At 40.1% G+C, this 27,560-nt stretch overlaps 1 protein-coding gene and 1 long non-coding RNA gene across 2 annotated transcripts; one reads left to right on the top strand and one right to left on the bottom strand.

The window, feature by feature from the left end:
* Nucleotides 1-1,318: 1,318 nt before the first annotated feature.
* LOC103181762 lies at nt 1,319-4,210 on the top strand. Its single transcript, XR_488237.1, has 3 exons — nt 1,319-1,387; nt 3,496-3,572; nt 4,150-4,210. It is a non-coding gene; the product is annotated as an uncharacterized LOC103181762 (long non-coding RNA).
* A 1-nt stretch (nt 4,211) lies between these two features.
* Nucleotides 4,212-27,319, bottom strand: zgc:174356 (uncharacterized protein LOC100137120 homolog). The gene is made up of 6 exons (XM_007898437.2): nt 27,168-27,319; nt 22,377-23,103; nt 21,488-21,585; nt 12,762-12,900; nt 6,139-6,222; nt 4,212-4,372 (listed from the first exon to the last, which is right to left on the bottom strand). Exons 1-6 carry the CDS (start codon nt 27,267-27,269, stop codon nt 4,212-4,214), a joined length of 1,311 nt encoding a protein of 436 aa, XP_007896628.2. The 5' UTR covers nt 27,270-27,319.
* Nucleotides 27,320-27,560: the final 241 nt, after the last annotated feature.

Genomic DNA, 27,560 nt, shown 5'->3' with positions numbered 1-27,560 from the left:
ATTTATTTTCAAGAATGAAGAGCCCTAGTTTGTCTAAAGGTTGCTCATAGCTCATTCCTCTAACACTGGGATATTCCACATTGCTCCCCTCTGCACTGCCTCCATGCCTTGGGCAGCTTCCTAATAACTCAACTCTACTGTATTGAAGGGCGTGATCTTACATCTTGCCAACACAAACCCATAAACTGGGCCAAACTGATCTATCTTAAGAAAATAGTCTTCCACCTGCCAAAAACGCAAGGCGTGTGCTTATATAACCAGAAGTGTAAATAAGGGGTGCTGGGCAGAGTCCCTGATCCTGTCAAAATACAATGATTTGCACTTCCTGAGGAGAGCAGCACTTTTTTTTCTCATTCTTGACTGTACTGTAAACTATATCTGGTTTACTGTCCAAATTTGACAACTACTTCAAATGAAACAGAACGTACTATAGTTTGCACACATAAAATCTTCCCAGTTGCCTAAAGTGCCAGATCCACACAAGAGAAATGTTATCGCTGTGTCAAGAGAGAAAAAGGGGCGAATAAACAAAATCCTCACCTGCACTAAATTCCACTTGCCTATCACCCCAGTCCTCGTTGGGCTCCACTGGCACCCTGTCTCTCAGGCATTGATTTGGGGGTTCTATAAACCCCTCTATACCCTAGCGCCTCCCTATCTCTCCTCTCACCTCACTCCTCTGCTCATCCCTGTAATTGACTAACTCGAGCTTGCTGCACGTGGCCTTGATGGCTGGCTTTCCAAATCCACTTTCCATCCGCTGAAACTCCCTCCCTCAATCTCTCTATCTCACACCCTTTTTTATCTGTCTTCCAGGCCCACTGAAAACCTACCTCTTTGACGTGCCTATGGTCACCTCCTCCCCCTCCTCCATCTCGGCATTTGCCCGCCATATTGCGAAGTACGCCAGAATGTTATTCTATGTGAAGGGTGCTATTAAAATGCAAGTTTTTGTTGAAAGTGGAGCTAGGAAGACTCCCAGTGAAAAAGCCAACTTCAGCACATTAAAATGAACAAGTACAATACCTTTTTTGACCACCATTGACCACACTGCAAAAATGAGTATTCGGACTATTCCCAAATAATCTTTGGGACACTCCGATCCTGCAGGGTTTGAACCTGGAGTCTGTGGCTCAGCTCCCTCTTAAAGGTTTCAACTCGCTGAGGCAGCTGACAGAAAAACTTCAAAATACGTCAAAGAAAAATTAAATAACAATCTAGATTGTTATCCCTAGACTGTGGTTTCAGATTATGTTCACAACCACAACAATAACTTGTATTTTTATAGCACCCTTAAATTAGGATAACATCTCAGCGTGCTTCATGGGGACAGATGCCATGCAAGGCAGAAGGAGGACGGAAAGTGACCATAGGCACGGTCGAAGAGGTAGGTTTTAAGGTGGGTATTAAAGATTGATAAAGAGGGAGATGAGGTGAGGGATAGAGGGAGGGTTATTAAGTGCATATCACTCTCTCACACCACCAGAGTTTCAATTCTGTGCTTGAAAACATCTCCTCAGTAACAGTTGTTATCAGATGTAAAGTCAGTGCTAGAGGAAGTAAAACAGCAGCTACTTTGCAGCAAGTTTTTCATTTCTTTGCACAGCACAATGACTGCAGGTCCCCGAGTACTCAATGTCTCTAAGACCACATTTCTTAGATAACATTCTGTAACATTATGTGTACCATTCATCTGATGAAATGCTCAAAAAAATCAAAAGCTCCATACATCACAGAGCGACTGCTCTGTTTGTTTTCAAAGCATTGCTTAATTTCAAACTAAGTACAATTTGTACAGGCTGTTCCAAGAACAAATTGTCTGAGAACGTAAAGTAGTCAATGTATCAAACTCATGCAACCTGATTAAGAAGCCCCTTCCCCCGAATGCTGAGTGGATCAATATTCTGAATTGTCGGCGTGTACAACAACAACAACTTGGATTTATATAGCGTCCTCCATGCCAGCCGGCGTCTCACAGAGCTTCACAGTAATGGATCCCAGGGCCGAGCCGGGGGAGGGGGAGGAAGGTGACCAAAGGCACGGTCGAACAGAAAGGTCTTATAATAATAATAATCCTTGCATTTGATATAGCACTTTCCATGTCTTCTCGACGTCTTAAAGCGCTTCACAGAATAGACTGTAAAGTGAATTGATCGTATATTTGTAAGTGGCAGCCAGTTGCACACAGCAATGTCCCACAAACAATCGTAGATTGAAAATGACCAATTTATTATTGTTTTGTTTTTTGGAGGGATTATTATTAGGCGTGTGGAGTAATGAAACTTGCCCAAGGTTTCGCCCTGTCTGGAATTGAACCCAGGTGTCTCGCTTGCAAGGCAACTGCTCTAACCACTGAGCTAAAGGACTCCAGCAGGGACCTAAAAATAGGAAGAGAGGGAGCGATGTGAAGGGAGTGAGGAAGTGAATTCCAGAGCCTCGGAGCATAGTGGCTGAAGGCATGGCCACCAAGGGTGGAGCGGAGGATGAGGAGGAGGCCAGACCCGGAGGAACGAAGGCAACGGGTACTGTTTTGAGGAGAGAGGTCAGAGAGGTAGGGGGGTGCAGAGGAGTGGAGGCATTTGAATACAAGGGCATTTGAATACTTGAAGTTGATCCTCTATGGGTACAGAGCCATAGGTAGTTAATTACAACCAAGGGAAGGCACTATGGGGAAGTAGGGAGGGAAAGACTCCTAATCACACTGAAATTCCTGCTGGTGAGGACAGGATATGCCTTGCCTTGAATGGACTCTATGGTCAAGTAGCCTGTCGATACTAAGTAGTTTTAGCCAGTTAGACTCCAGTAGTACCCGAACACATACTCTGTAATAATAATAATAATCCTTGCATTTGATATAGCGCTTTTCACTAAGCGTCTCAAAGCACTTCACAGAATAGACTGTAAAGTGAATTGACTGTATATTTGTAGGCAAAACGCGGCAGCCAATTGCGCACAGCAATGTCCCACAAACAGTCGTGGATTGAAAATGACCAATTTATTATTGTTTTGTTTTGTTTTGGAGGGATTATTTTTAGGTATGTGGAGTAAGGAAACTTACTGTAGTCGCCAAACCTTGGTTCCCGCCAGTCTGTGCCTTATACTTTCCGGAATTAGGTAAGTAGGATGGGTCGCTCCAGGGAGAGAGTGTGCATTCCATTCCAACAATCTATCTCTGGGATTTCCATGTGGTGATGGGTTGCATGGAATTCTCAATTTGGTTTGAATATACTTAAGCATGGTGATCAGTTTCCACATGTGTCAGACACCCAGCTGACAAAAAAATACTAAGTGAGTAACTTTCTATATAAGGAATGGCACTGGCATAAGGTCACTACTGGCTTCAAGTAAGAAGAGGTAAAGGGAGAAATCAAGTTGGAGTGAAATAAATCTAAGCTAGATTTACTATATGTTGCATTTTAGAGCATTCAGAATTTGTCAATTTCTTAAATACAACTTAATTATGAAGCCTTTATGTGTGATTTTTTTTAACAACAGAAAAATTGACTTCAACATTAAGACTGAATTCAACAAGTTGTTAAATTCTGGACCCAATGACTTGCTACCTAAATAGAGTAAGTATGGACCCAGGTGGAAATCCTCTCCTCAAATGCTACCTAGGTCATGTAATTGTTAACAATAACTTGCATTTATATAGCGCCCTTCACACGGGGTAGAGTCCCAGAGTGCTTAGATAGCAATGTGTCTCCAATGGCTCAGTTGGTGAAAGACACTACCCAGAAAGGTGGCAGGTTCAATCTCCAGCTTGTACTGAGATAGTCTGAACCAGGGAAGCAAAATTGGTCTTATTGCCCCCAAGGCTAGAGAAAGAAAATAAATTTACCCAGGGTCCTACTCCAAGGAACAAGACAGGGCATTCAGCTCATTTGAGACTGTTCCACCATTTTATTAGATAATGGCAATTCCCATCTTCATTATTTCATATCCCTTAACATCCTTGCTTTCCAAGTATTTATCTGTATTCCTTTTAAACATCCCAAAGAATTCTGTTTCTAAAACCTCTGGGTCAATGCATTCAACATTTTCCCAACCCTCTGTGTGAAGAAATTTTTCCAAGTTCACTTTTAACAGCCTTAGCTCTTACAAAAAATTGTAAAATGAAATCCCCTTGTAATATTTTTTCTATTCCAGAACAGGTAAACACACCCATAGAGTGTATTCACAGGAGGAGACTCATAAAAATAATTGGCTACTTACTGTATGAGGATCAGCACAATCACTTGGAAGCCTGCCATTACGATGAAGCCAAATCCAGGAAATGATGTGAGTGTTTGTGGATAAAGTGAATTAAATATACCCACTCCAGTTAAAATACACAACATTTCCATAGATGACATACAGGAAAATATTGCACCTAAAGATAATGAAAGAAACAAACACAAAGTGTATGAATTATGAGATTCCCATTTATGTCACAAAACAAGTTATCGACAACAACTACAACAAATTACAGTAAAACTCAACTGACCGTCTTCCAGTGGTGGGTGTGTGGAGCACTGTATAAATCATTGGTGAGACCACACTTAGAGTACTGTGTACAGTTCTGGTTGCTGCAGTACAAAAAGGATATTGGAGAAATTGAGAAGATACAGAGGAGGGTAACCAAAATGATTGAGGGAATGGAAGGACTGAACTATGAGGAGAGACTAAGTAAATTGGTCACCCTGGAAAAGAGAAGATTGCGAGGCGACATGATTGCTGTCTTTAAAATTCAAAAGGGGCTAAAGGACAATATAGATCATCTCAGGCTGTTTCAACTTGTCCAGAGTAGTACAACCAGAGGACACGCCTGTGATTGAAGGGGGAGAAATTCAGAACGAATCTTCGCAAACACTATTTCAGTGAGCGAATAGTGAACCTGTGGAACAGGCTCCCTAGGGAGACAGTTGAAGTGTTATTTCTTTCAAACACAGATTAGTTAGTTTTCTTTTAGGAAATAACATTATGGGATATAGTATATAGGTAGTTTGGGACGTATGTGCATGCGACCGGCAGGAAGGTCTTTTTTCGTCCAGCATTTCTTATGTATTATGTGAGCAAGATCAGGAATGACAAGCGTCTGCCACAAAGACTAAATGCTGGAATATTGATAGAAATTCTAAAATTGGTTCAACGACTGGGGATAAAAATAAATGACTACTCCATACCAAGAACTGTCCATTTCCGAGCTTGACCATGATAGATAGGGGCAGTGCAGTTACTGCACTCTTTTTGGTCACCACAACATAAGCGGTGCTACCTGGGCCCGAGAGGCAGTGCAGAGGAGAGCAACGAGGATGATCCCCAGTATTAAAGAAATGAGCTATGAGGAACTATTAGACAAGCTAGGGCTCTTCAGGCTCGAGAGAAGATGTATCAGAGGGGACCTTGTAGAGGTGTATAACATTTTAAATGTGATTGAAAAAGTAAATCCAGAGCAAGACTTTCGGATGCATTAAAACAGTTAAACAAGAAGACATGGGCTTAGAGATGTAAAGGGCAATTTCAGGACAGATACCAGGCATTTTATCTTTATCCAAAAGGTAATTAATGACTAAAATAGGTGTCCAGGAAGAGTAGCTGAGGCTAGGACACTGGATTTGTTTAAAAAGCAGCCTGATGCAGTGATAGGAGGATGGTAGGTGGGTATTCTGGAGGGACAAGATCAGATGGGCTAAAGAGCCTAAACTAATTGTGTGATCCTGTGAAGATACATGGTTGAAAAAGAGGGATACTGAAATGTAAGTGGAACTGGAGGGAGGGAGTAGGTTGGTCCATATGGAGAAACATCCCACACAGTCTTGAAGGACCATCTCTCCTCTGTAATATTCTAGAGCTATCAAACAACATAAAGTAATTGTTCGCAAAAGCACACAAATTTCTTGTCAGCTGAAATGTGTAACCTTTACAATGGTGACGATTATTAAATCAAGGCTACATCGCACTTCGTTCACACCACAACAAAGCTTATTTGAGTGGAGTTCTCAACTTTGTATCAAAGTACTGTCTGCTGGTGAAGTGCTTCATTATTGCAGACATGAGATTAATATCATGTATTGCAGTATATTCGATTGAATAAATTGAATCAAAAGAAAATCATTCCATTTAATTACGATTTTAGCAGTCATCCACAACACTGACCTTGTTCATTTGCTTGCACGATCTTGGATGTTGCTGAGCGCAACACAGCCATACTGAAGCCAGAAATACAGTTCAATACAGCGCCTGAAACATCAATATTTAAATATCACTGCACTGCATTTTATTGAATATGGATATAAATTTCACTAATGCTTACACTGCACTCCGTTTGCCATGATTCATAAAAGGATTTGTAGGGCTATGGGGAGAGAGCGGGGGAGTGGGATTGAATTGGATAGCTCTTTTCAAAAAAACGGCACAGACACAATGGGCCGAATGGCCTCCTTCTGTGCTGTATGATTCTATGAAATCCTTGCAAACCAGAACCCGGTGATGAATATGTGGCTGAGACAAGTCAGGAAGTGACTTGTGAACTAATGACATGTGGACACTCCAAGGCACCACGGTCAAATTCATTGCAATAATTCGGTACTTAGATCTTCCTGATCCAGGATGATAGTAATAAGAGCAATTACATTTAATGATTTATCATAAAGAGGAGACCCATCCATCTGCTGTGAAATAAAACTGAACTATCGACCTCATGAATGCTCGATTGGTTTAAGCAGAAGTGTTTGGTTTGTTAAACAGAAGTGCCTGCATGAAGATTCAGGACTGCACAAGATAGGGAATGCCAGGCGCGGCACTAGGAAGTACTATATTAGTTTATGGTAATTGCATGACAATAATCCCTGTGAGTTTACCAAGTAATCGATTTAGTTGTTAATCCTCCACTAAGTCACTTATGCATCAAATGTACACTATCCTCATGTCAACTACTATCGTCAACAAAAAAGTTTATGTGCCCTCTGCCCTGCCATCTGAAAAAAGGAATAAAGACCCTGTGGGATTTATGGTATACATTATTGAAGCAGTAAATAAATAATGGATACTCTGTAGTGATTGAGCCTGTAATCTCATTCCAGGTTTCTGATGGTATTTTTGTACAATTTAATCTTACTTTTCATGGTTTATGAAGCCACATAACCCCCTTGATGAGACTACGACCTTGTAATCGCTTCCAGATATCCATTATTTAAACAATCCTAGGTTGTGCAAATACTTCTAATAAGTAGAATATTTCAATCTCCCTTTGAAGCACTCAAGATTTATCTCTTTGACCACGCTTTTGATTACCTTTTCTTTCCCCACCCTCTGCAGCTCCCACCCTTTGCAGGTCCCAACCAGCAATCACCCTCCCACTTCCCCCCTCTCTCCCACCCACCCACGTTGGCTGCCCAGCGAGAAGTGTAAAGTTCTTAGAGATGTCCTCCCAATGTGACAGATGCTATATAAATGTAAATTCTATTGTATTATATCACTCCGATGTGATCATTTGAAGCAAGTGCACTTCAGGGGAAAAATACTTTTCATTCCCAGATGCAAGCTGTGTAGGTGTTCAGTTTATCGGTCTTATGCTATATAATTTCAGCAAGAGACCAAGGAAGGGCGAAAATAAGGGTAACCATTTCTGAACAGCAAGTTCCGATAGTGTGAGGCCAGGGAAGGTGAAACAAACTGCAACCCAACCTTGTGATAAAAATACGGATATTATCCTGTGAGAATGGATTCCATTTCCACCACAATCACACTATATATTATCATGCAGCAATTTTGAGTGTACTAGCCAAGAATTTCTAATTGTGACACCTTAACCCCATTTTTACAGTATATGAAAGCAGGTCTCAACCATTAGGGCTAATGTTAGTGTACAATCCTCAGGTTTATAAGCCTTTCCACACTTAATAGAAGCATGAACTATATGTGACAATAATCAATTCTCAAGCTTTACTCTGCATAAAAATGAACCACTTTTCTAGAAAGGGACCATTCGCACTGTAATACTGTAAAACTCGACTTCCTATTCCCGTAAAAGAAATCATGAGCCATTTTATTAGTTACATAATAAAATACATTGTGACCTTTGCATATCCTCAATGTTTTCTAACCTCATTCTTGACCTGTGCCCAAACATCTTCAGAATGTCACTTTTCAAGTTACACACTATCATATAATTGCAGGTTTGCCTTTTCCTCAATTTCCACAGCAATGAGTTTAAAAGTGAACTGAACAGATTTCAACTTTGTGCTACGATGATAGGATTAATAGTAAGAGGTGCTTTATCGCTTTCCAACATGTCACACAGCATCAGAAGTAATAATAATAATAAGGGCATATGAGGAACTGCACAAGAACCGGTTGCTTCAATGTTTCGATGGAATATCAAATCTCACCGACGAAGAATGTAGATGATTTCAAAGACATTTTAGTGCAGCACTCTATAAATATGTTGGCCTGGCTCATTTGGTAGCACAATTACCTCTGAGCAAGAGAATGTGGGTTCAAGCTCCACACTGAGACTTTGAAGTCACAAAGTCTAGGAAAGTTGACACTGCAATGCATTGCCGAGTAGTGCTGCATTGTCAGAGATACTGTCCTTTAAATAAGACCTTTAAATGAAATCCTGTTCATAGTGAGCGAGCTTTCAGCCATTCCAGAGCTGAGATCGACCCCCTGTGCAGAGAGGACCTAACCTCTCACGACTTGCTTGAACATTGACAGAGCCCACCCTGCAGTCAAAGCCATTGCTCCTGAACCTAAACCCTTGGACTGAAACCCCACCAATTGTCCCCTCTCTACCCACCTTTAAACCCCGCCTGAAGACCTATCTACTTGACCTAGCTCTGTCAAAACTCCCCCCCACCCACCCCCTTCCCCAACATCCTTCACCACCCTCAAACCTTCTCAGCTCCCTCAACAGCTCAGATTTCCAGTCAGCTGTATGAAATCCTTTGAAATGTCCTCCTGACATGAAAGGCTCTAATAAATGTAAATTGTTGTTGTTCAAATAGCCTCAGCCAGCCAGGAACTGGTATTAGCCAAGGACAATAAAATATATATGACTCTCATTGTGCATATCTGTAAGACCTTTATAATTTAAATTGAATTGTTTACCATCTCTTTGATTAAGAAAGTCTTTGAATCTTGTACAACCCAACCCCATCTAAATGTTAAAAAGATAATGCTCAGGGGTATTTTACATGATATTACCTAAGTTTTTCTGTTGAGCACAAATGCTTTTATCTATGTTTGTGCACCTAGTCAGCATGTTTGTTTAGAAACAATGTTAATGTCAGTCCGCCACTACCTATTAAAATAAGTTAAGGAGGTGACTACATTTGCAGAATACAGCTATGCAGTGGAGTTGCTTTCAATAAAAGGTCAACATTCATAACATTTATGCAAGTTGTTTGGCTGGACTGAAAACTGGCTAAACAAATAAAAAGCAGAATGTGACAATAAGTGGAAAAGGCTGTCAGGGGCCAGTGACTGCTGGAGTTCACCAGGGGATCTATCCTGGGATATCTGTTTATACTATTCAAAACCAATGTAGAACAAGCTATTATATGAAAGGCGACATGAAAGGCTCTATATCAAATTTTAGGATTACTTTTATTATTATGTGGCCAGGTGACAGTCTGACGGCTTTAAAGTGGATCGTGGTGAATTAAGTGGATAGGCTCAGTAATAACAGACTATTTAATATGAATAGGTGAAGGGTAATGTATATTGTAACAGGAACCATGGCTATATATTCACTGTGTAGCCATTAGCATAGATAGGAAAGGAAATGGATATGGATATGATTGCTTTTCTATCTAGTCAGTGTGAATCTGTCAACAAAGCTCATCAAACACTGATACATCGCAAAGATAGTTGATCTAAGTTAAAAAGGGGAGATCCAACAAACCCCTTTCCTTTTCTCTTGAAAGCACACCAATTTGCGATACCATATTAGCACTCCAGTTAATCCTCATGTCCAAACCTTGTCTATTAGCCCATTTTCATGAGCCAGCCAGGGGAATGAACCTTTCTATAGTGAGCTCTCGCCAGTCTATAGTGGTATACAGTCTATAGTGGTGCGGGTGAGGGCAGGGAGGGAATGGGGGTCATTCTTAATAATCAGAAGTGGGAATCCCAAACTGAGATTCCCCTCCAAAGCCCAGGGATATCTGAGGCCTATTGTAGAATTCACTTTGCTGAAACATTGCATTTATATAACACCCTAACACCCTTCAAGCAAGGTAACATCTCCGAGTGCCTCAAGTGATAATACGGACATGCTTGAGATAAGAGAAATTCTGATAATGATTAGAAGTGAGAATCGTAGCTGAATTTCTCCTCCCAAACCCCACCCCCCAACTGTTGCTCCAGCTGACATCAGCCAAATCAGCACAAACTTATAGCCTTCCAGGCTATATCATTCCATGTCACAGGTTAATGCTTCTAGCCATAGGGATTCCCTGGAGCCATCAGAATTAAGATTAATAATCTTATTAACTGGCAGAGGACTTGGTATTTCTCTTGGCTTTGGGTGCTGCAAATGGATTGAGTGAGCATAATGTACACTACATTCTCAACCACTGGGGCTTAGTGATAGGAAATTATCATGCCATTTCTATTCAGCGCCTCCAGCATCAAGCTGCTGGCACAAGCTTGTTTCTAATCATTTCATTTGCACAGCAAAAATAAGTTTCAAAGTAAAGTTGTTTCTCTGCTGTATAGAATAAGCTAAACATCTCTGCTATGCCTCTATCTCTTCAGCATTGGACCAACTCCTCCCATCTCCCGAGCACCACATTACAAATGTTGCCTCGCTGATTAGGGTGAAGGTTCATGCACACTAATAAATTATGGAAAAACCTTCCATCGTTCAGCTCTGAGCACTTCAAAGTCAATCACAGGACGAGTAATAACCCTACAACATGCTATGAAGATCATGCAAATTAATACATCTAATCTTAAATATATTAAGTCCCTCTGGAATTCCGTTCTGAAATCCCTCAGCCTTATTCCTTCCCTCTCTGCTTTCAATAACAATTGAAAGCTCAATCTCTGTGGCTGTATCTTCAGCCTCCAACCCACCCCTTTCCCCTCCCATCTTCCTCCCCACCCCTCTTTCCCAACACTACTATCAACCTTGGAGCCCGGGCTTCCATTCAGTCTTTGTGAAACTATTGAGATAACCTGCCTACACAAAAGGTGAATGTAGGGAGGACATCAGTATAAATTATTATGTAATTTATCGGTTAGCATACATCTTCTTGAGCACCTATGTTCAAGTTATTCAGAAGAAATGTTCTCCAGAAGCAGATACAATTTACATACCGGTTAATGATAACAATATCTATCAGCTTTACAGTGTAGCCCTATTCTAACACACATCTTGACTCCCTCCCCCATCCCCCACACCCCCACTTTCCCATCTTTGGCACAATGGATGGGTCCAAAACACTGGAGTTGCAAACTGGATCAACTAAACATACAAATCGGAATTGATTCAACAACAACTTGCATTTACCCCTCACACAGGATATAGTCTCAGAGCTCTTAATCCCAGTGAGTCAATATCCTGGGAATCCGGGTCTCAAATGCTCCTCCGGGAGCAGCAACTCTAAAGGCAGCTTCAAGCTCAACCACTGTACCCAAGTTGGGGAGGGGTGGGGGGTCATGTCTGCAGGCAATCGATAATTGTCAATTCCTCAGCTGCAATTTTCCTCCCACTGTTCAGATAGCAATGCACAAGAGGATGCATTGTAAATATGAAAATCACAAAGTGTACCAACATTGTGAACATCAGCTTACTGTGAGGAGTGATGGATGTGAGGGAAAATTCTGTTGTGTTAACACGCGCATCTTTTTGCAATGTGTCAGCCTGAGTAGCTGGTAGCACTCTTGCCTCTGAATCAAAAGGTTGTGAATGATATATATATAGGCTATAAGCCCCATTTAGAGACTTTGATCTCTGTAATCTTGGCTGACATTCCATTTCAGTACTAGGGGTGCATTGCAATGTTGGAGGTGCCATGTTTCAGGTGAGACATTAAACTGAGATCCTGTTTGCCTGTTCAGGTGGTTGTTAAAGATCCCATGATATTATTCAAAACAGAAGTGAGTTTCTCCCAGTGTCCTGGCCAACAATATTCCAGATAGTAAATTGTTAATTTACTTCATGGTTGTTTGTGGGACATTGTTGTGTACATTGTGCCTATGTTTTCTGATAAATAGTCACTACCTTTTTACAGTAAAACTGGTGAAGCTGCTTTGAGATGTTTTGACATTGTGATAAAACGCTATGTCATTTACAATTATTATTAATAGTAATGTGCAACTATAATGTGAAATCCCATTAAAGCCAAATAATAATCCTTACATTTTGATATAGCGCCCGATCATGTCTTTGAGACATCTCAAAGCACTTCACAGAAGATACTGTAAAGTGAATTGACTGTATATTTTGTGGGAAAATTGCAGTAGCCAATTGTACACATGAGTGTCCCACAAACAATTGTGGATTGAGTGACCAAATTATTATTATTTTTTTTTAGGGAACATTACCTCTGGTAAAATGATACGCCAATCGACTAACAACCGGTTTCCTACTTGCTACTAGGTAAACTGAGTCCTGTGGAGTAAGGAAACATTTTGCCCTGCCTGGGAATCAAAACCAGGTCCTCTTGCTTGCAAGGCAACTGCTCTAACCAATACACAGGACTCTACATTTATCTCAATGTCACTAAACAAGGAATTTGTACTGTTCTGGTTTTGGAATCTTTACTTACTCAGAAATATTGTTAAGTTGTGCGTGGATAAGGCCAGCAGAACAAATGATACAGCCCTCACCAATAATGCCACTTTGGCCAGCGTCATTTCATTGATGCAGCGGAGTAATAATGGGAAGAGACATAGCATGGCAGCTCCCTGCGAAAAGAAGTTTCATTTTAACATGTTGTTGAATTCTGGAAGCTCTAGTTCTTTTCTCTTAAAATTTACATTTCTCTTAGCCTTTTACAATATTATAAACACAATACAATAAAATGTGGAGATCCATATCCATAATGTAGGACAAACCCCATAACCACATGTTGGTTAGCACTGCGTTTCTGCACACAAATTTACAAGAACTACCAGTTAGCTTGTTAGCTTGGCTCAGTTGGTAGCACTCTGATCTCTGGGGTCTGAAAGTTGTGGGTTTAAGTCCCATGTTGCAACTTGCACTCATGGTTGACTCCAGACTAACACTCCAATGCATCAGTCTGGATGTTAAATGCCCTGCTATTCTGTTGGTGTCTAACAATCTTTATGGCTGTCTGATGGACTTGCTGATGCATGCAAAATCTGCAGTATTTGCCCACGAAGCACTTTGACATGATAAAGCACTATAATAATGCAAAATTTTCTTTCCTGTTTTTTACTATGTTCTTCATGAACTCAATAACATTTTAAAAACATGGATTTTAAATCCCTCAAAAAAGCAGTTAAAAGTCATTGAAAGCACCTTGCGGTAAAATGGCTTAAGCTCCCCTCCATTACCACTGGGTTTACCCCATTCCTTGCCAAGAACACAAAATTAATGAAAAACATCTTTCCATAGCTTGTACCAGTTGTTTGGAAGACTTAAGAGGAAAAAAAAGACACGAGCAAGTACAGACAGAAATGTTTGGCAAGTTTTTTTTAAATTTAACCTTGTCGGTTTGGTAATTTAAAAATATATTGTTTCACTAAGTGCCACTATAAAACCACTAAGTACCGCTATGTGGTTTGCACATGTCTTTTTTTGTTGTTGTTGCTTCTTTCTTCAATAAGCCATTAAACTTTGAGAAATGGGCTCTTAAAACGAGACAGATTAATGACTGCACCGATGGATTTTCAATCTTACAGATAGGTGGGCCCATTGGAATCAATGCTCTGGTGCTCCCTTACCTCACATCCAAACAACAGGCATAAGCAACAACTAATGTAATTCCCAGCTATTCCATTTTTCAGTTTTACGGTCCTGTGCTCTTTGTTTCTAAGAAATAATTTATACACTTCGGATGATCTCAATCCAGGGATTCTGCATTAATACTACCCCACTGCTGTAAACAGCAAAGAATAACTTAAACTCTTCTGAAAAAACACTCATTTGAGTACTAGTGCCAGCAGTAAACTTTACTGTGCAGTTAAAAAAAAGGTGATGCAATTCATCGGACACACCAAACTGTGTTAGCACTCTGCCACTTGTGTAGGTCAGCTGAGAACACACCTTGAAATAGGAATCCTGGTTCCACCTAGAGTTTAAAATATGTCCCCTCGGGAATATTACACAGAAGCAACAGTATCAAAACAGGCCATTCGGACCAACCAATCTGTGCCAGACTTTTCATTCCACGTGAGCTTCCATCCATCATAAATCCCCTCCCTCACCTCCCGCCATACCCCCTATTCCCTTTCCGCTCAGTATACATAAATAAAAAAAAAGCACAGTAAATAAGTTTTGAAACAATTATGCTAGATATTTTTTCTTCCACTGTTTCTAGATGATTTTCCTTTGTTTAGCTACAAGGTGCACCAAGTTAAACAAATTAAGAAACTTGCAAGTTTGAATGTAACCTGAATTCTGTCTGAGAAAGATAAACCTACAGTATACTTTTTGTCTCAGTTTTCCATAAGTTAGCAAACATTACTGATTGATGAACATACAATGTCGCCCGTCTACAACCACTCAAGAAGATAAAAAGGCAAGGCGTCTGGGGAGAATAAGGTTTGTGTATTTACTATCTCTTCAAAAGAATCCAGCAGATTTGTCAAGACGCATAACATTGCTCTATCGAAAGTGGCATTACCATGAGAACTTCAATAAATCATACAGAAAGGAAAGCAAAAGGCATAATTGCTGTAACTGAGAATCTTTTGTTGTCACATCTATTTTTATTCTCTCAATTTTGGCAAACTTGCCATTTTATGGACATGAGTGACAGGAGGCTTCTGGTCTCAATGTGATCTCTTCTTTGTCCTCAAGGCATTGTGCCTCTAAATTTATCCTCATCCTTAAACAGTATCTGTTATTCCCAGTCCATCTATCCTTCTCCTTGGAAGTCTGCTCATATTCATCCTACCCTTGAGAAAGTTGATTCCTCACAACTTTCAAACTTAGACCATATTCTCCTTGCACCAGTCATTAATTCTCAAGTCTTTAGAAGGCCCAGATTTTCCGAAATGTGAATCCTGCTCCCATGACTGCAGTGCGTCTTCCAGACCTTTATTCTACTCGACACATAACCTAAAGAAAGATTAGGAACTTCTTGATGTATATGGCTCAGTTCCTCACTGGAAGGCACAGTTACCCACTGATTCACGGGACGAACTGAGTGTGAATTCTCAATCAAAATTTTCAGGAGATGAAAGATACTGTAACACCAGTATCTCACTAAGTATTTCATGACGTACCCAAATAGGGTTAAATGCTCAGATAAACTTAAGATGGATATAAATATAGTGGACCTGCTACGACAATATCATTCTCTTTTCAGCTGCTACCTCTGATCTCAATTTTTCCTTTGATCTATGTCCATTACAGCTGCTCTTTCTCATACAGTAGTGGAAATAGACATTAGGTTTGCAAGAATTGACTCGCAATTCAAATAGCCTTCCTGCTGAATATTGAAACCATCCTATATATCTTCAGATAATTTATGAGCTAACAGATAGCAGGAGAGGGAACTATTTGCATCTCTCACCAATTTAGGGCAGCAGATTCCACTTTACTCATCTGTGCCTGATGCTGAATGCAAAAATAATCTAGAAATAAAAGGAGAGAAAAGATAAAACTTAAGATACTGTGCTTGTACAAGCACGGTGCATTCACACATATGTGTTTGAGCAAGCAGTCTTCCTTTCTGGTTCTCTTTTTGATATCTTTAGCTCGTCTCTACTCATTCAACAAAGTGAAAACTAGTGAATGGGGAATTGGAGAGCTGGTGATGGACTAGCCGATGCTTTTAAAACTCAATGGACTTGAGGTGTGGTATCCAGACATATGTATTTTCAAGGCACTTCAAGGCTAATGAGAATGTGCACTGTTCACTGTAGACCTTGGAATAATGAAATTAGTCTCAATTTATCAATCCCATGTCCTTTTTGTGGAATGTATCTAATTGCCCTTAAAGTTGTTTTTTATGCACAATGATAAGAATAATCCTTCCATTTTTTATAGGGACTTTTAATTGGGAGAACATCTCAAAATGCTTTACAAGACTGTTTTGTGGGCAAATGCCTCAGCTAATTTGCACACAACAATCTGTCACAGGTCTTACATCTTCAAATAACCTGAGCGTGGAATGCATATGCTGGTAAATCGTTTATACCATTGTACACCTTTCCCAGACAACAACAATAAACAACTAACAAATTACATTTGTATAACGCCTTTTGGGAGGATGTCCCAAGCTGGACAATCAAGGATGTGCACCCGAGTTAGGGATTGGGATCAGGAGGGGTGGAGGGCAGGGAGGGTAGGGGTAGAAAGGTGACCAAAGGCACGATCGAAGAGGAAGGTCTTGAGATTGTGGAATTGAGTCCCAAATGATGGAGGCAATAAAGTTGAAGGCTCGACAACCGATGGTGGCATGGGCAGGGTGGGGATGTGGAGCAGGCCAGAGACTGCCGAGCGCTCAGACTACACAGACCAGGTAAGTTTCAGTAAGTACAGTTACTTGGCATTCAGTTCCTATCATAGAAACATAGAAACAGAAGTACAAGTAGGTCATTCAGCCCTCGAGCCTGTTCCACTATTCTGTAAGGTCATGGCTGATCTGTACCTCAAGTCCAATTACCCATCATTGACCCGCATTCCTTGATAGCCTGACCTAGCAAATATCTGTCCACCTCAGTCTTGAAAATGTGAATGAATCCAGCATCCACAGTCTTTTGGGGGGAAAGCGGTAAAAATTTATTTTAATTGTCCTGAAGAATACAAATATCTAATTCACCTACAGAAGCAGTTATTTGCCGAGAAATACACAGTAAATCCTTTGAAGTACTTTGAGGCATTCACCTGACCTGAAAAGCACTTTATCAAATGCAAGAATTATTTATTAATCCTTTATTTATTAATCCCACTGAGCTACAGGAGTCCTGTAGCTCAGTGGTTAGAGCACTCGCCTTGCAAGCGAGACACCTGGGTTCAATTCCAGGCAGGGAGAAACCTTGGGTAAGTTTCCTCACTCCACACGCCTAATAATAATCCCTCCAAAAAACAAAACAATAATAAATTGGTCATTTTCAATTTACGACTGTTTGTGGGACACTGCTGTGTGCAATTGGCTGCCATGTTTCGCCCACAAATGTACGGTCAATTCACTTTACAATCTATTCTGTGAAGTTCTTTGAGACGTTGAGAAGACGTGAAAAGCACTATATCAAATGCAAGGATTATTATTATTATTATTTTTATTACTTAGACCAATTTACAGCACTGCACCTGGGGCAATCAGATTAAGACAATAATGCTTAGTGAAAGCAAATAGACTGTTCCAACAACTTTGAGAAATCCTCCATATGTTTGTGCCTAATAATAATAATCCCTCCAAAAACCAAAAACAATAATAAATTGGTCATTTTCAATCTACGACTGTTTGTGGGACATTGCTGTGCGCAATTGGCTGCCGCGTTCGCCCACAAATATACAGTCAATTCACTTTACAGTGTGTTCTGTGAAGCGCTTTGGGACGTCCTCCTGACGTGAAAAGCACTATATCAAATGCAAGAATTATTATTATTATTATTATTAGATGTGGCCACTGCCTAAACAGTTTGTGCTCTGACTTTCTCTGGTGGGTCCTGCCCTCCTAAGAAGTAATAAGAAAATTTACTCTGCTGCGCACTTCATTAATCTTGGTTTAATGATGCAAGGATTATTATTATTATTATTATTCTCTAAATCCATATTCCCTACAACAGGCAGTGCTACCCAGGACTGTTTAACCTTGCTGGATCTAGTGATCCCTTTGTCCTTCAAAGCAAGAGCTATACTGCAGGGTTCATCTCCCTCACGTTCCTTGGTTCACATTCCTTTCAACCAGTAGTACAGTAGTTCCTTCACACAGTTCATTCTCCAATATAATCAATCACCAGCCCAACTGATTCAACCAGCAATGAGTTTCAATTGCTAAAATTTTCATAACAGCAATTTACAGTAACGTCATTCTCCAAAAAATCCAAACACAAATTCAAACTATCCACTTACAATTTGCTGAATATTTATAGCCTCAAAAAAACTTAGACCTGTACATCCTGTATAACATGTGTTATGCATACCGATTAGGGATTTTCTGCATACCAAGTTGTGTTAATAGGAATGTTAGATCAATGGTTTTCCAGACTTGCATAAATTAAATGGAGCTTCGAGTAACTTTCTTCATTTTAGTTAAATATTTTTTCATGTAGGCAGCACACTGCCATAGCATTTTGGAGCTCCATTAGCTGCCCCACAGGGAGAAAGATGGAAAAAACTTCAATCTTCCCTCATTTGGAGAAGGCTACATATTCCCAGAAATTGGTAACCACAGCCACTTAGTTACTGCTATTGGGGTAAAAATTGCAGTGTTTCTTATTCAAGAAAAGGCATTACAATGGGTTTTGAAATATCATCTTCACACATACACATACATATGCACAATCATTGAGTATTCCTAAATTGGGAGTACATTGTAGTCGGGTGTTATTATTAGTCATAAGAGTAGCAGGCATCTCAAAACATTGGCCACTTTCAACCTATAGGTAATATATGTAGTTTAATTGGTTTGGTTGGGATGGAACAACCAAAACAAATCACTTGTTAGTTAGCCAATTCTTCCTGCTGAATTTATGAAGATATATAAATTCAGAGCATGAAATTCCTAGCATGACATGTTCAACTGTATAAAATCAAGCTAATACAATGAATGAGGTGAAGGGGACAAAATTTAATAACAGTAAATAAGGCAAGATCTTGCAATACACAGGCTTATATCAGCTTATTGTATCAAGCCTCATGCTAAAAGTGGTCTTTAAAAAAAGTTTTCAAGTTTCCAGTCAAACAAAATACTTCTGGTTTTGATAAATATTCTACCGAATAATTTACAGTGGCTTTAAAGACAATAAAAACATCTAGTACAATAAACCTGATGAATATTTTAGATCAAATGTTATAATACAATTTATGTACACCTTTTTTGTTGGGAGGATGTTTCAAATTATCTAGCTATTAGCAAGTACTAGCAAATGTTTTGTATGTTATTTGGTTTTGCGACCAAATTACCTGAAGAAAATTTGGGGAATTAGGTAAAAACATCTGATCCCTTGTTATCTTTTTTAACTGCAAGTGCAAATTTAAATAATAATCCTACATTTGGTATAGTGCTTTCATGTAAACATATATTGTAAAGTGTAGTCACCCTGTGTTTTTGAGCGACCCAACAGACAATTTGTGCACAGCAATGTCTCACAAACAGCCATGGAGGGAGTGACTTATTTTATTTGGGGGATTGTTGGCCAGGACCGGGAGAAACTTCCATCATTTTTCAAATAGTGCTATGGGATTTTTAACATCGACCTGAAAAGGCAGAGAGGGCCTCGGTTTAACATTTCATCTGAAGGATGGCACCTCCAAACAGTGCAGCACACCCCCAATCTGAAGTATCAACTTAGACTGTAGGAGTTCCAAGTCCTGATGTCAAACTGCGCTCGTGCAAATTTAGAAATAATAGTGATCCTGAAGAGGTTTGCAACTCTTTGGATAGGCAGCTTAAAGCAATGAAAACTTATAGCATCTCTGCCTCTAAAAGTGCTTTGGACACAGAAACTCTCCTGCCCATCTTCATGAACCTGAGTGAACAACATCTGAGAAAGAGAAACCATCATGCCAGTTCATAAGAAAGGAAGATCAATCACTATAAATGATAAGCACATCTATTTGTCTCTTTGGTCTCATTGGTAGCACCTTGGCTTCTGGCTCAGAAGGTTCAAGATCCATTTCAAGACTGGAGTCCACCGACCAGATTCCCATCTGTCTAGTCAGGTGGACATCAAAGATTCCATGATACTATTGGAAAAAAGGAAGGGAGTTTCTTCTGGTGTCCTGGCCAACATTCTTCCAGACAGATTAGTCACTCATGCCTGTTTGTGGGGCCCTGCTGGCGCAAAATGTAAATAGTTGTCTAGTTTGCTACATTTCACAGAAATTATCTGTGGAATGCTTTTCAGACACTTTGATGTGATAAGGTGCTACAAAAATGCAAGTTTCCTTTTTCTATCTCCTACTTTCAGACTTAAGCAGAAACTTGTGTGCAGCATTCTGAACCTCACGGCACATTGCAGGAGAAAGAGAGAGAGATCATAGCGCCGCTTCCATTCACCTTGCGTGTGGTCATATTATACCTTCTCTCCACTTAACTTCAAACTTAATCTTCGGTATGTTTCCCATTAAAGATGGTGCCAGATGGCATACATTATCCAAAGTACTGAGTTTCAAAAGACTGCTGCAATCAAGTATTTCATATATAATGTGTACCACCTGAAGCCATTTTGACAGGAAGACCAGCCATCCCACCCCTCCCCCCACCAAGAGAGCCAACCAGAAGAAAGCAAAATACCATTGCTCATAGGGTTTACTGAGGAATATTGCTGTGAGTCTCTGCTGCATGAGGCAACAACAACAACAAGATTACATTTGCATAGCACCTTTCACGTCGGGAGGATTGTAAGACAAAGACATTGGCTTAATTGACCTCCTGGGCTATTGACCTAAGTAGAGCATGAAGATCGCAAGTTTGATGCTTGGTCTGTGCTATTAATTGAATTTTGCTAGGACAGCCATGGGGGGTGAACCTATTCACTATCGAGCAAGTCCTGGTGATACGTGTAGTGGACGCCACTGAGGAAATCAACAGGAATAACTGGGACTCATTAAATGCAGCCTGCTAACACTATATCAGGAGGGAATTACAGGTGCTCTTAACCACATAACATGTAATGAGAATGATCTCAGATATCTTCTTAATTAATTATGCATAATTCCATCTATGCACATAGAAACACAGAAACAGGAGTAGGCCATTCAGCCCCTCGAGCTTGTAATGCCATCTATACGATCATGGCTGATCTGTACCTCAACTCCAATTACCCACCTTTGCCCCCAAATCCCTTGATAACCTTCCCTAACAAATATCGAGCCAACATGGTTAGCACAACCAGCAGTTTGTACCAAAAAAAAAGATCAAATAATGTGGGAAGGCTGATTCAATATAATAGGATCTAAATTGCCAATTAGGCTAATACCAGATGATTCTGCAATCCTTTCCATTGGTGAATTGTGCAATTAAATGCATTTGAACATGGTTAGCCCAGGTGCAAGTAGCCCAACCTGCATCTTACCTCCCGAAAAAACCACATGAGAAATGATTACCTTTGACATCAGTGATAAATCCATATTGATTAATGTAAGTTAAATGCAATCCACAGAGGAAAGTAGAACATGCCCAGTACTTACTGAAAGAAACATCTTAACGGCGGTGAATATTCCATATAGTTCACTGGAAAAGTGGCGTGGTGGATACATCAGAAATAGAATTATAGTTGACATCTCACCTGTGAAATTAATATTCAGGAAAATTTAATCAATAGATCTGTCAGAATAATTCCTGCAAGTTATTTACCACAGAAAGTTTGAGAACAAATTGTTCTTTTTCAGAATTAGAATTATGTTAATGCCACTTCCCAGAATTAACATCCCTCATTTCAATGAGCCAAAAAATATAAACAGAAAAATCTATATTTAATCCAAAAAAGTAGCCTGTTGTACATGAAGGGTGCTATATAAACAACAACAAATTTACACTTGTATAGCGCCTTAAGCTATTATTACTACTGTAGAATTAGTTTATCATCATAGAGGTGGTCAAGGGAAAGCAGAGGAAATAAAGATACTCAAATACATCAATCAAATGCTATTAGAACCATCAAACCATAGAAATTTACAGCACAGAAGACAATTTGGCCTATTGTGTCTGTGCTGGCTTCCTAAAGAGCAAATCTACTGATGTAAACACTATCAGGAGTAAAACTCAAACTTTTTGCATTGAATATTGTTTTTTTATGATCATACAGGATTGTAGGGAAACAACCGGTAAATGGGAATGAAAAAATTGCTTTCTAAAAGAGCCAGCAGAGGCACATTGGGCCAAATGGCCTTCTCCTATGCTATGTTTCTATTTCTATGGTTCTATACTTTTGTGTTCATTGAGGTTTTGCAATTGGCTATAAACTACACCATTGTTAAGTGCTCTGAGACGCTACTTCGATGGCCTCTACTACTATTCCAGGTAATCTATTCCAGTCATTAATTAGTATTCGCGCAAATAAATACTTCTCTAACTTACCTGCATTGGAAATGTTGATGAGCATGCAACAAATGAAAATGAGGTGGAGCTTGAAATGGTCTTGTCCTTCTCGCACCTTGGAAAAGGAATGCCACATTTCTACAAAAGGTGAAAAAATAGAAGCTATCTGGGTGGTGCCACTTGTAGCAGGGGGAGCTTCCATCACTTGTTCGGGAACATCGTCTGGCTCCCGCAGCCACAGGATCACATACAAAATAGACACTAAATGACACCCGCAAAATACACTGAAAACAAAAATGTAGGTATAATATTGAAGCAGCCAGCCGCTCAGCAGGAATCCAACAGTTCCTCCAATGAGGATCATAGCCTCCACTATCCCAAAACGCAAGGTACGGTTCTGCTGGTCTGTAATACTCGCCACATAACTAAAGATACTGAGAATAATCGCAACATAATTCCCAGACAGTCCCATAAATGTTGCACCAAGAAAACACCAGTAGATAGACATGCCTTCAACTTCCACAATTGCTATGAAGATAATTCCACTGAACGCTGCACCAATATTGGGTAAGATCATGCCAAGCTTGTGACGCCCCTGGTCGGACCAGGAGCCAAGCAAAATAGATGGTGGGATGGACACGAAGGTCAGGATAGAAGTGTAGAAAAGCAAAAAATAGGAAACTTTACTTTGGACAACTTGAGACTCTTTCAGATGGTATGTGAGATCCCCACATATTTCTTCTTTAATATATATCTCCTCACAAATCTGAAAAAACAAAATCAGTCACATTAGCAAACGACCCAAACACTATTTCAAAGGAGACAGAACCAGATTCAGTTCTTTGTCACAGATGACAGTATCTGCACAATGAATGAAAAGAAAATGATGTTTCTTTAAAAAAAATCTTGTTTGTCCTGAGCCGTCGCTGTAGTGCGAGTCCCTGCACAGCAGCTCGGTACTCATTCTGGTGATGGTGAAAACATTAACTGAAAGGAGATTTGTGTACTTGGTCACATGCAATTACTGCATTTGTAGTAATGATTATATTGCACTTTCACTTCACTGAATATCAGGTGCAAGATCAATGCAATGTCTATCCAACATTTCTTTTGAATATTACTATTTCTGTGATACAATGTACCAATGTTCTTAATTGGATTTTATGCCTTGCTCTATGCTATTTATGGCTGATGTTCATAGTGGGAGTTTCTGGGGAATACCCAAAGCAATTCCTGTGGGTGCATGTGTATGTTGCTTCCATAAGCAGCTACTATAAATACGTTTAAAATGAAGCTGGATATAAACAAGCAAAAAGGGAATGAATAGAAGGGTATGGAAGGGAGTTTGCTGTGCGCAATTCGCTGTTATGTTTGGCTCACAAAATATAGTGAGTTCACTTTACAGTATATTCTATGAAGTGCTTTGAGACATCTTGAAGACGTGATAAGGCCCGATATCAAATGTAAGGATTATTACTATTATGGAGTTGTTGAAATAAAAAGGCCAACTACCACTCATGTCACATGCAATATTGAACAAAACAGCAGATGGCTAGAGATGTGTTAGAAGCAAGTAACACTGAGGTTCACACACTGGCAAACTGTGCCATTTCTGTTCTTATTGTTCAATGTTACCTCACCTTCAATTTGCACAGCAACAAATGTATTTTAAAAACAAATCCCAGTGTTCTAGTTGGAAGAAGCACCGGGCCAAACTAAGCCAAAGGCTTCTAGGTTTAACACCTGATTCACACTGAGCTGACGTTGATTTCAGGCGAGACTCCAGTGGGGGAGCTAAAGTTCACCTCGTGGCTCTGAGGTAAGGAAGGGAAATAACTGGCATTTGACCACTCCTGATCTGTTCTATTGAGCTCTGTTGGAAATTATCTGTGTATGGACATTGAGTGAGGACAAAATTGGACTGGACTGTGATTTATCCCCACCCCAGACCCTCACCCATCCCTAGTCAAAAACCCTCATTGTGCTCATACACAGAAGAATGGGAATTTGTGCACCTACACAAAGAATCATAATCCAGCTAGAGGCAGTGTCTTCAGATAAAGAAAGGTGATGCTGTAGTGGCAAAGACCTAGTAGAATCTTCTTCTATCTATCTTCTTCTTCTATATGAATAAAACAACAATGTCTGTCTGTGTGTCAGCCAAGATCTCAATAACCAATTGACATAGAGATATGATTTATATCTCATCGGAAAGGCGTTGCATTTGGGAATGTCATGGGCATATCTGTTTATAGAGATCTCCTATCGTTGGTGAGTTATGACCTAAACAAGCTCAGCACACATGTATGGCAGTTTTGAGTTTTGCGCTGCAATTACACCTGGTGGCCAGGCCGACTCCCAGTGGTGCTTGGTATTGTGCATCACAGAGCACATAAGTATGCATTCACGCAGCGTGCACACACTCAGACGAAACTAAGTGGCTGGAACAAGATAAAGATGCCTAAGTGAACATCAAGCCTTTCAAGTACAAATAAAAATGACAGACAAAAGAAAGAAGACTGATTAAATGAAACTGAAGAACAAAGAAGAGCACTTCTGCATTGCAATAACTCGAGGACCTGCCAAATCACACAGTAAACCCCTTCGGTTAGCATAGCTTTGATAAGATCTTCTATCATTCATGAGCTATGACACTTTGTTAGGATCTTCTATCCTTCATGAGCTATGACCCAAACAAGCTCATTGCACATGTGTAGCAGTTTTGTTTAAAGTGTTTATGATATGTTAAATGGTTTGTGAGTGGTATCACTGAAGTCTGCATTCCATATTGGATCCTTTGGTTGCAAGCGTAGCTCAACGGATACAGCTAGTATATAATAAAAGGCTAATTGGTCACAGCATGTAAACTGGACTGACATTAGAACATCAGTCTTCACCTCACCTACAGCAAAGCATTCCTCGCTTACTGTCACCTTGTTTACACCCAAGGGATCAAGCGTAAGGTAAGTACCCAAATGAGGAGAAGCACGTATCAATACTAAAGTAAAATTAGGCAAGAAGGCATAAAGCAAGACTTGGTTTTGTAGGTCATGGGTTTGTGCAACATTTGTCACATGAGCAGTGTTTCACTTCAACAACACAACAACAACAACAGTGGAGTCCTGTAGCGTAGTGGTTGGAGCACTCGCCTCACAAGCAAGAACCTGGGATCGATTCCCGGACACAGCAAAACCTTAGGCAAGTTTTCTTACTCCACAAGCCTCGGTTTACCTTGCAGTAAATAGGAACTCGGTTGTTAGTAGATTGGCGGATCACTTTCCGGGGATAATAATCCCACCAAAAAATAAATAAATAATTTGGTGACTCAATCCACAACTGTTTGTGGGACACTGCTGTCTGCAATTGGCTGCCATGCTTTGCCTGTATTATACACAGTCAACAACAACTTGGTTTTATATAGCACCCTCCACGGCGGATGGTGTCTCAGAGCGCTTTACAATAACGGATCCTGGGGCTGAGCCAGGGGAAGGGGGAAGAAGGTGAGATCTTTGCACTTTACAATATATTCTCTGTCACTATTTACAGTCACTGCACTTTACAATACATTCTGTGAAGAGCATTGAGACGTCTCAACAACATTATAAGGTGCTATATCAAGTGCAAGGATTATTATTATAAGGATTATAATGTGGGGCGGGGGGATTAGACGGAGGTATCAAAGGGAGGAATTCCAGAGGTTAGAGATATAGAATTGGAAAGCTCAGCCACTGATGTTGGTGCAGGTAGGATGAGAGACAGGCAGCGAGCCCAAGTTAGCCGAGTGGAGAAGGCGAGCAGAAAAGAAGGGTAGGAACAGATAGGAAAGGTATCACAAGGAAATGTCAAGTGTGAATCTATCCCATTTTGGTTTGCCTGGCCTCCTAATCACAGCACAAGTGAAGGCAATTCTGAATTGTCATTTTCTAATTGTTCACTAACTTCATATAGTCATCAATTACATGTCCGGTTCCAATACATCCAGGGGAGAGGAAGGTGAGGCATTATATTCAATGGAAAATTTAGCAGTTTGTGATTATAATATAGTTCCCCACTCATAACCCCCACTCACCCCACCCCATATCTCTATTCTCCATAGCACATGTTCCGCCACAGATCACTGAGAACAATGAGAAACAACCCCACTTTTCTACATTCAAGGCTCAGTTTGGAAGCTAAAGTAACACAAAAATTAATTCTGATTCTAATTTTTACAAGAACGTTGCAGTAGAGTATTAGTGGGACTGCATCGTTAAGACATTTCATCTGTTACCACAGGAGGCCATCGTACATTATACAATATTGCTGTGCTGTCAATTGAGTTTGAAAGTACTTTTTTTCTTCTTTTTAATAATCAATCCACGACTGTTTGTGGAACACTGCTGTGCGCAATTGGCCCACAGAATATACAGTCAATTCACCTTGGAGTATATTCTGTGAAGCGCTTTGAAACGTCTCAAAGACGTGATAAGGCACTGTATCAAATGCAAGGATTATTATTATATCCATGACTATTTTGGGACACTGTTATGCGCAATTGGCTGCTGCTTTTCATCTAACGAATACACAGTAAATCAACTTTACAATATATTCTGCGAAGCGCTTTGAGACGTCTCAATAACATGATAAGGTGCTATATCAAATCAAGAATTATTATTATTATAAACCTGCAACATCTTAGTAATACCCAAATGCCACCAAGAATATCTTTCAAGAACTTATTCCTAAAGTATTATGAAGAAAATCTGAATGGCTTTTTTAAAATAAAACAAAGTGCAGCACAGGAGGAATGGCTTATTCTATTGTACCGTACGTCACTTAGTTCTAACCCACCTTTTTCAGTGCAAGCTGTTGCAGTGCTGGTGTGCACAAGAAAGACCCAGTAAAGAAGAGAAAGACAACTGGCTCCACTGTGATGATATGCCTCAGATTCATCTTGTTGGGGGCAAAAAATCCCAAACAATAGTCAGGGAGACAAACAGGTGCAAGCGAGAATAAGGAAGTGATAGTCACACATAGTAATTAGTTGTCAGAAACAGGAATGCAAAGTGCAATGAATCACATGATGTAGAGAGGGCGTTCAAAGCAGAATATATTGGCTTAGTTAATCTTTAGCCTGTCGATTTGGATGTCGTTGATATTGTGGGGAAAGAGTCAGCAGTGCAGCACAGCGCAGCGAAACAGGTGCCAAGCGCCGACAGGCTGGTCTGAGCTGGGTTCACCTGG

The sequence above is a fragment of the Callorhinchus milii genome, unplaced genomic scaffold, assembly GCF_018977255.1.
Source record: "Callorhinchus milii isolate IMCB2004 unplaced genomic scaffold, IMCB_Cmil_1.0 Scaffold3, whole genome shotgun sequence".
In the NCBI taxonomy this organism is placed as follows: domain Eukaryota; kingdom Metazoa; phylum Chordata; class Chondrichthyes; order Chimaeriformes; family Callorhinchidae; genus Callorhinchus; species Callorhinchus milii.
Note: the sequence above shows the minus strand (reverse complement) of the source record. Positions and strands in the feature narration are given on the sequence as shown.